We start from the raw sequence: 8,740 nt of genomic DNA on the forward strand, positions 1-8,740 counted from the left end.
ATTAAAAGCTTGTTTCAAGCAAATTAACGACAATTTGGTGAATCTGCGAAAAGTCGTGACGAATGGTGAGCCATATCTCTTGAGCGGCACCTATCACGAGCAAAGAATTCCATTTCTCCTGATGGAGATTACAGCTTTGAAAAAGCAGCATCTGGCAATCAGCGACGCAGTACATATACTAAAAATGGTCTTCAGTTTGCATCTTCTTTCCACGATACTTATGACTTTCACTCAAATTATCTTTCATCTGTACTTTTACTTAATGCAAATACACCTGGGTTTATATCTGAGCAATGAAGATAGACAGATTTTTTTTGAGGCCTGTATTATAGCTGTAACATATTACTCTATAAAATTGATGTTGATAGTGTGGGCCTGCGAAACCGGCAAGAATCAAGCCATGGAAATCAGTAGCACCGTTCACGACGTGTTCAATAATGCCAGCAATAAGCAAATAAAATATGAGGTAGGTTTTTATAAAAAAATTATAACTTTAGTGGCATATTTTATATAAATTTTCCTAATTATGTGTCGCATATACTAATGCAATCTTTAATATGATAATTTTCCAAATTTATAATTACATCTTTTAATCCTGTATTTAACAATTATTTGATCTGACGTTGCAGATGCGACTATTTTCCTTGCAATTATCGCATTGTGAAAATACATTCTCCGCAAAGGGGCTTACTGTGGACGCTACGCTCCTCACTGAGGTGAGCAATCACTCATTTGCTTTCATTAAATAAATGTATATTTGGCTTTATTTTATGATGTTGTTTTTTTTAGATGGCAGGTGGCATTATCACCTATGTATTGATCTTGATACAATTCCTGTTCATGTCGAGTTCTTGCGGTGGAAAATCTTTAAAGGATACGATCTAGTTAATAAAAAGATGCATTTAATTGAACACACATGACCGAACATAAAAAAGATATTTTTAATATTTTTTTTATATCTTTGTAAGTAGAATATCGTTGTGAGTAGAGTCGCTCGTGGTGTTTTATGGTTATAGAGAAACTTGTATATACTTAAATAATACATTTACACAGAGAAAATCTTATATCACATATGTGTTAATAACCAGTTGCAAAGAGATATGTTTTATTTATTTAAGTGCACAGTCAGACTGTGTATGTACGTAGTAAATGCATATCTGAGAAATATCACTTTGGAATTATTAAACGGATTTCAAAATCTAATTTTGTAATTACTTTTGTGTTGTAATTTATATAGATTAATGTTTAGATATTAATAAGTTAGCTCAATATAAAATTTATTTGTAGTATGTAAGAATATGTATAATTAATATAGATGTTAAATCGTGTTTCGGATGAAATGGTGCTCTGCAATGATTGATACATTACGGTACTCTAATAATATACATATAAATAAAAGAGAAATTATTTTTACATTATTATTGTATTATGTCGTATTAATGGTAATATTAATACGAAAATTCAGTGATTAATGCAATCTTGCGAATTCGAAATTATAATTTCTGAGATTTCTGTGATGTAGATATATTTTTTTCTTGAATCAAGGAGGATTTATATTATTTTGACGTTTGCTACTTTATAAATAAAATACGATAAATATGTTTTAAATATTATGTTCAAGGTGTGTTTTTTAAGTAGATAATAATAAAATAAGTTCATGGAAATATATATAAAACAAAGAATTTCTTATACCTTATAATGAATCAGTTTACATACTTATAATGATGATTTATCTAACAGTGATTTATTTGCGATAGCGGTTTCGAAAATAATGTTCTCATTCATTCTCGAATGACGGATATATATGTGGCTTACAGCTAAGGTTACGATTTATTGTAATCAAAATCAATTCACAATTATAATCATTATACATGTGATAAATATTAAGTTTTAGACGTAAAGGCTTTATAATGTAATACATTGTTAGAAATCAATAATTTCGATTCCAGTTTAATGTAGAATGCGATGAGCACTTTATTACATTGCGGGGAAAAATAACTAAAAGAAAATGTAATTGTAAATTAGCGCAATACATGAAACTATCATCGCGCTTGCATTCAGTTATTCGATGTTTCGTGGAACATTAAATAACCAAAGAAGTTTGTGCGATTTTCGGTAGAATTCACTGCAATAAATTATTTTATTTTAGCAGTTTGCGGAGTTCAAGTTCTTATGTGCGTCATAAGGCACGAATACGCATCAATCGATGCATTTTTATTTGCTGTGTATACTTTTTCTGTGAGTTTAAACTCTTTTAAAATGTCAGTTGAATCTATTGCAATTCGAACTTGTTTGCTTTATGAAGTTAAATTCGGTTCGGAGGCTGCAGATGCGGCTCGTGAGATATGTGTAGCATTTGAAGACGACGCGGTAAAAGAACGTACCGCACATAAATGTTTTAAAATGTTTACTTTCGCAGGTGAATTATTTAAATATGCACCATTTTGTTCAATGAAACTCGATTTATTATGGATAATGAAAAATTACGTGTCGCTATTAAAAACAATTCGAAAGTAATGTGCCAATAACTTACTCAAATGTTTAATGTGCGTGATGAAACAATTCGTCCACATTTGCAGCTTGGAATTTTTAATATAAGAAACTGCACGAACTTTTTCGGTAATATTTTTCGAATCGTCTACGGACTTCGATTATTTATTGCCTATATATAAATATCGCAGCAAGTAATTAAAAACATTAGTTTTTCTAGTCGTAAGCTAAATAGAAATTGACTTGCTAGATCAGGGAATTTGCAAGAAAGGAATATATTTTACTAACAATAAGTCATAATCAAAACAACAGATATAATGCTTATTCGTTTCGTCGAATAAAATTCTAACTTATTAATGAATAGAGAAGAAGTAAGCGTAAATGATGACGTAAACTACATTGCTCCTTTATACTCATTGTCAAAGAATTTAAGTTCAAAACTGCAAACAATTGCTGACTCAAGCGAGCAAGGCTAAATGAATATTTTGTTATGCGTCAAGTAACTATGGTGCTTTTCGATGGACTGTGCTCTCGAGAGTCAATGTGTACAATAATGATGTGTAATTGTCGCGATCTATTAAATTAAGTATGCAAACATGAAATGGTGCGTGTCCACTTGCGAGTAAGAACTCTCGAGAGCAAAAAGAGAGAAAGAGAGAGAGACTCTCGAGAGTATCTCTCTCTCTCTCTCTCTTTCTTTTTGCTCTCGAGAGTTCTTACTCGCAGGTGGAGACGCACCAAAACAGATAATATCTACTGCACAATATCCATGTGGATGAGTAATTCTCTAAGATAATGGTATTTTCCTCTCCTTTGACTTTTTGCTCTAAAAATTCATGTTTTTAATGCATGTATAGAATATTCGATATTTTTATGGCACGATGTTGAAATCTATTTTTTGTGTTTTATCTCTATTCTAATTTCCATTATACCAGTATCGACAGTCCATAATTAATATATATAATTTAATATCTTTTAAGCATAGATACTATTATATGCATAATGTCTAATTTTAATAAAAGATAATGGAAAAGAAATACGAGTGTAAGAAACTTTTAATTTAATTAATTAAAACATTATATAGCATGTATATTCACAAAATATACATGCCAGAAAGGAGTAAAAAGTAAGTGCATTGCTAATAATCATAGTCAGTCGGAAAAAATCTTACCATATGAGTCCAACAGCAACATTTATGTAAAGTAAAAGTTTGCCTTTTTGTTCTTGAATTTATATCAGCACGAGATCTATCTGCTATAACTTTTTACTTACCTATATATGAATCTAATAAAAAATTGTGAAATATCTTGATAATGTTTGTTCGTTTTGTACAAGTTCTAGATGCGCAAGATTGTGACACAGCAATTACACATCATTAACTTAGGCGTGCTTCGGAGATGATAAGCAAAAAGTCGTAGTTACATTATGACATAAAAAATTCTTAAGTTCTGTTTTGCAACATGACACAATAATTGTTAGTTAGCTTTAAAATTAAACTCGTCAGGTGCATATAGACTGAGAGAAATTTATTTCAGTTTATTTATTAGTTGTAGGAATGCAGCAGAAAGTTATACACTTAGAAAATAAATTCTTGTAAACAGATTGATATAAGAGTGCATTGATAACATAATTAATATTTCTTATATATATTATAGTTTATGATTTAGATTATCGTTGTTCAATAATGATTCAGTGAACATGTTCAACACGTCATCGATGTTCCAAGGACTCAAAGGAAAAAGAAAAGGAAAAATATGGCAGCTATTCCGCGCTACGGATTTTGAATCGTTGATGTATCCCTGCTTCATGTTTTGCCGCATTCTGGGAATATTTCCATACAAGATCAACGCTTCGACCATCAAAACTTGCAAACCACGCTACATACTTTCGACTATCATTACAGGCGTTTTTTGCATCTTCGAATTAATTAATCTCTATGATCTCAATATTTCTGAAAATAGTTTAAATAAAGACATTGTGACAACCAAGATACTTCAACATAACTGTTTCTCCATTATTGGTGTTCTTATGGCAGTCACCGCATTCATTCTGAGTGGACCACGAATGCGTTTTCTTCAGACCTTGTTGGAGCTCTCTTTGAAATTACCTTCGGAATCATATAAGAAATTATCTAGGCTGATCCATGCCAAGGACATTCTAGGATTCTTCTTTCTAGTCGTGCTATTGCTGATGTGTCTGATCACAATGCAATATAGTGTCTGGCGCCAGTTTCTTATATCGTACATTCACTTGCTGATGTTTCAGATGAATATGCTATATATGAACTGTGTTTGCATATTAAAAGTTTGTTTCAAGCAAATCAACGACAATCTGGCGAATCTGCGAAAAGTCGTTACGAATGGTGAGCCATATCTCTTGAGCGGCACCTATCACGAGCAAAGAATTCCATTTCTACTGATGGAAATTATAGCTTTGAAAAAGCAGCATCTGGCACTTAGCGACGCAGTACATACGCTAAAAATGGTCTTCAGTTTGCACCTTCTTTCAATGATAATTATGAGTTTCACTCAAATCACCTTCAACCTGTACTTTTACTTAATGCAAATACAGCTGGGGAATCAGGGTATACATCTGAGCAATGAAGAACGCCAGATGTATCTTGTGGCCTGTATTACAGCTGTATCAGTATACTTTGTAGAATTGGTGCTGATAGTGTGGGCCTGCGAAACCGGCAAGAATCAAGCCATGGAAATTAATAGCACCGTTTACGACGTGTTTAATAGTGCCAGCAATAAGCAAATAAAATATGAGGTAAATTTTTATAAAAAATTGTAACTTTAGTGGCATATTTTATATAAATCTTCCTAATTATGCGTAGCATATACTAATGCAATTTTTAATATGATAATTTTTCAAATTTATAATTACATCTTTTAATCCTGTATTTAACAATTATTTGATCTGACGTTACAGATGCGACTATTTTCCTTGCAATTATCGCATTGTGAAAATACGTTCTCCGCAAAGGGGCTTATTGTGGACGCTACGCTCCTCACTGAGGTGAGCAATCACTTATTCGCTTTCATTAAATAAATGTATATTTAGCTTTATTTTATGATGTTGTTCTCTTTTAGATAACAGGTGCCATTATCACCTATGTATTGATCTTGATACAATTCCTGTTCATTTCGAGTTCTTGCGGTGGAAAAACTTTAAAGGATACGCTCTAGTTAACAAAAAGATGCATTGAATCGAACACACATGTCCGAACATAGAAAAGATATTTTTATGCTCTTGCAGTTTTAAATTCAAATTCGGTATGTATAGATCGACAATGAAGAGTACATATCGGTATACATATTTGTTGTAAAAAGCAAAACTCTAAAGCTGTACTAAGAATGAAGCTTAGATTCGGTTAAATAAATGTGGCACGAGTTCCCGAAGATTCGTAAGATTGTCGTTGATTCTGTTGAAACAAGTTTTTAATATAAAAGCATATAGTTAACGATCAAAGCTAATAATCATAGCAGATCGGAAAAAAATCTTACCATAAACCCAACAGCAACATTAAATATGTAAGATGCAATATGCAATTACTTAATTGCTTTATTGAGTGATATTATTTTTTGTCAGTTATATTATATGTAAGAAACAATTTTTTATGTAAAAATTTATAAAATGCATTTATATATTAAACAAGAAAAACTTTGTTTTATTTAAATTAAAAACTTGCCTTTTTATTCTTGAATTTACATGGCACGATATATATTTACTATAACTCTCTCTATTTACCTATATATGTCTAATGGGAAATAACGAAACATCTTGATAATGTTCACTCGTTTCACATGTTTCAGATGCGCAAGGTTATGAATTATATGACTAGGAAATTATATATCATTATTTTAGTACTTCGAAAGAAGTTATATATAAAAAATTATATAACATTATCTGCGTGCTTCGTAATAAGCAAAAAACCATAACTTACAATTTCCTGAGTCCTGTTTTGCAACACGACGCAATAATTGTTAGTAGTTTTAAAATTGAACTCGTCCGGTATAGATAGACTACGAGTTTATGTCAGTTTACGCATTAGCAAAAATCAGCAAAAATCGACATTTAGGAAAGGTATTCTTGTAAACACGTTGATGCCACAATTCATCGACAGCATAATTAATATCTCTCAGATTATCACCCTAAAGTGCCCTAAACGTTTCGGCGAACATGTTCAATGTTCCAATGTTTCACATGTCATCGATGTTCCAAGGACTCAAAGGTATAAGAAAAGGAATTATATGCCAGTTATTCCGCGCTACGGATTTTGTGTCGTTGATGTATCCTTGCTTTTCGTTTTGTCGCATTCTGGGAATATTTCCATACAAGATCAACGCTTCGACCATCAAGGCTTCCAAACAATACTATATTCTATCAACCATTATTATCTGCGTTTTTTGCACGATCCAATTAAAAATTCTTTATGAGATCAATACTTCTAACAACATAGCATTCAAAAACATTGGGACACCCAAATTAATTGAACGTAACTTTTTCAACATTATCGGTGGTTTTGAAGTAGTCATCACATTCATTTTGAGTGGACCACGAATGCGTTTTCTTCAGAACTTACTGGAGCTCTCTTTAAAATTACCCGCGAAATCATATCAGAATTTATCTAGACTGATACATGCCAAGGACATTTTTGGATTTCTCTTTATGACAATTCAATTGTCGACATTTTTTTACAACATGCAGTTTAGTATCGTCCGCAAGATTCATATACTATACGTCTTCTTGCTGGAGTTACAAATGGATATGCTATATATGAATTGTGTTTGCATACTAAAAGCTTGTTTCAAACAAATCAATGATAATCTGGCAAATCTGCGTGAACTCAAGACGAAAGGTGAGCCATATCTCTTGAACGGCACCTATCATAAACAAAGAATTCCATTCCTACTGATGATGATCATAGCTTTGAAGAAGCAGCATTTGGCAGTCAGCGACACAGTACAGATGCTAAAAATGGTCTTCAGCTTGCAACTTCTTTCTACGCTAGTTATGACTTTCACTCAAATCACCTTCAATCTGTACTTTTACTTAGTGCAAATAAAAGGGGATGTGTCTATGAGTAATCAGGAAAGACAGCTTTATTTGCTGTACTTCATTATAACTGCAATATATTACTGTATAAAAATAATGTCGATAGTATGGGCTTGTGAGACCGGCAAGAATCAAGCCATGGAGATTAACAGCACCGTTCACGACGTGTTCAACACCACCAGCAATAAGCAAATAAAATACGAGGTAAATAGAAAGTATTTACCAACTTTAGTGACATATTTTATATACTTTTGTAATTAAATCCCGCGTATGCTAATACGATTATTAATATATTAATTTACCATGTTTATTTATAATTACACATCTTTCAATTTTATATTTAACAATTTTTTAATCTGACTTTACAGTTGCAACTATTTTCCTTGCAATTATCGCATTGTAAAAATACATTCTCCGCAAAGGGGGTTACTGTGGACGCAACACTCCTCACTGCGGTGAGTGATCAACCAATTACTTTCATTAATTGAATGTATAGATATATTTAGCAATGTTTTACGGTATTGTTGTTTTAGATGACAGGTGGCATTACCACGTATATATTATTTTTGATACAATTTTTGTCCGTGTCGAATTCTTGCAATGGAAATCTGTAATATATGTAATATAGTCAACAAATATACATGGTTGAATGTAGAAGAAATATTTTAAATATATTAATTTTTATTAATGTAACCAGAATATCATTGTGAATAGAGTTTTCCGTAATGTTTTATGCTTATAGAGATGTTGCGTAAATATACATGTATATATAAAAAAATTTGAAAATGTTATTTTACATAATGTTAACAATTAGTTGCAAATAGCTGATATGTTTTATTTATTTAAGTGTACAGTGTAGTCAAACAATATATGTAATATATTCACCTCTGAGAAACAACACTTTCGCAATAATTAAAAACATTAAATTTTCTAGCCATAAGCTAAATAAAAATTGACTCGCTAGATCAGGAAACTTGCAAGAAAAGAATACATCTTACTAACAATAGGTCGTAATCAAAACAACAGATATATGGCTTATTAGTCTCATCATAATATTCTGATTTATAACTAAATAAAAAAGAAATAAGCATAAATGATTGCGTGAACTACATTGCTAGTCATATTTACATTTATTGTCAGAGAATTTAAGTTCAGAACTGTGAACAATTGCTGCTTTTTGAGCGAGACA

General features: G+C 31.6%; 3 protein-coding genes across 3 annotated transcripts; all 3 read left to right on the forward strand.

Moving 5' to 3' along the window:
* The first annotated feature begins 121 nt into the window (after window positions 1–121).
* On the forward strand, window positions 122–1,073 carry LOC112466719 (putative gustatory receptor 28a). The gene is made up of 3 exons (XM_025034972.1): window positions 122–466; window positions 630–716; window positions 790–1,073. The coding sequence occupies exons 1-3, from the start codon at window positions 122–124 to the stop codon at window positions 883–885; spliced, it is 528 nt and encodes a 175-aa protein (XP_024890740.1). The 3' UTR covers window positions 886–1,073.
* A 3,115-nt stretch (window positions 1,074–4,188) lies between these two features.
* LOC112466720 (putative gustatory receptor 28a) lies at window positions 4,189–5,681 on the forward strand. The gene is made up of 3 exons (XM_025034973.1): window positions 4,189–5,262; window positions 5,425–5,511; window positions 5,586–5,681. The coding sequence occupies exons 1-3, from the start codon at window positions 4,189–4,191 to the stop codon at window positions 5,679–5,681; spliced, it is 1,257 nt and encodes a 418-aa protein (XP_024890741.1).
* A 994-nt stretch (window positions 5,682–6,675) lies between these two features.
* On the forward strand, window positions 6,676–7,755 carry LOC112466721 (the record flags this gene model as incomplete). The annotated part of the gene is made up of 2 exons (XM_025034975.1): window positions 6,676–6,727; window positions 7,298–7,755. Coding segments are annotated over exons 1-2 (510 nt in total), but the record flags the coding sequence as incomplete, so codon positions are not given.
* Between the last annotated feature and the right edge of the window lie 985 nt (window positions 7,756–8,740).

Source organism: Temnothorax curvispinosus, unplaced genomic scaffold (assembly GCF_003070985.1).
Source record: "Temnothorax curvispinosus isolate PA1 unplaced genomic scaffold, ASM307098v1 QBEX01016509.1, whole genome shotgun sequence".
In the NCBI taxonomy this organism is placed as follows: domain Eukaryota; kingdom Metazoa; phylum Arthropoda; class Insecta; order Hymenoptera; family Formicidae; genus Temnothorax; species Temnothorax curvispinosus.

What these genes read in the sequence shown, in the direction of transcription:
- LOC112466719 (XM_025034972.1), top strand. Translation starts at nt 122, where the DNA reads ATGGAGATTACAGCTTTGAAAAAGCAGCATCTGGCAATCAGCGACGCA. An exon ending in ATAAGCAAATAAAATATGAG is followed by an intron (nt 467 to 629) that starts GTAGGTTTTTAT and finishes CTGACGTTGCAG; the next exon opens with ATGCGACTATTTTCCTTGCA. An exon ending in ACGCTACGCTCCTCACTGAG is followed by an intron (nt 717 to 789) that starts GTGAGCAATCAC and finishes TGTTTTTTTTAG; the next exon opens with ATGGCAGGTGGCATTATCAC.
- LOC112466720 (XM_025034973.1), top strand. Translation starts at nt 4,189, where the DNA reads ATGTTCAACACGTCATCGATGTTCCAAGGACTCAAAGGAAAAAGAAAA. An exon ending in ATAAGCAAATAAAATATGAG is followed by an intron (nt 5,263 to 5,424) that starts GTAAATTTTTAT and finishes CTGACGTTACAG; the next exon opens with ATGCGACTATTTTCCTTGCA. An exon ending in ACGCTACGCTCCTCACTGAG is followed by an intron (nt 5,512 to 5,585) that starts GTGAGCAATCAC and finishes GTTCTCTTTTAG; the next exon opens with ATAACAGGTGCCATTATCAC.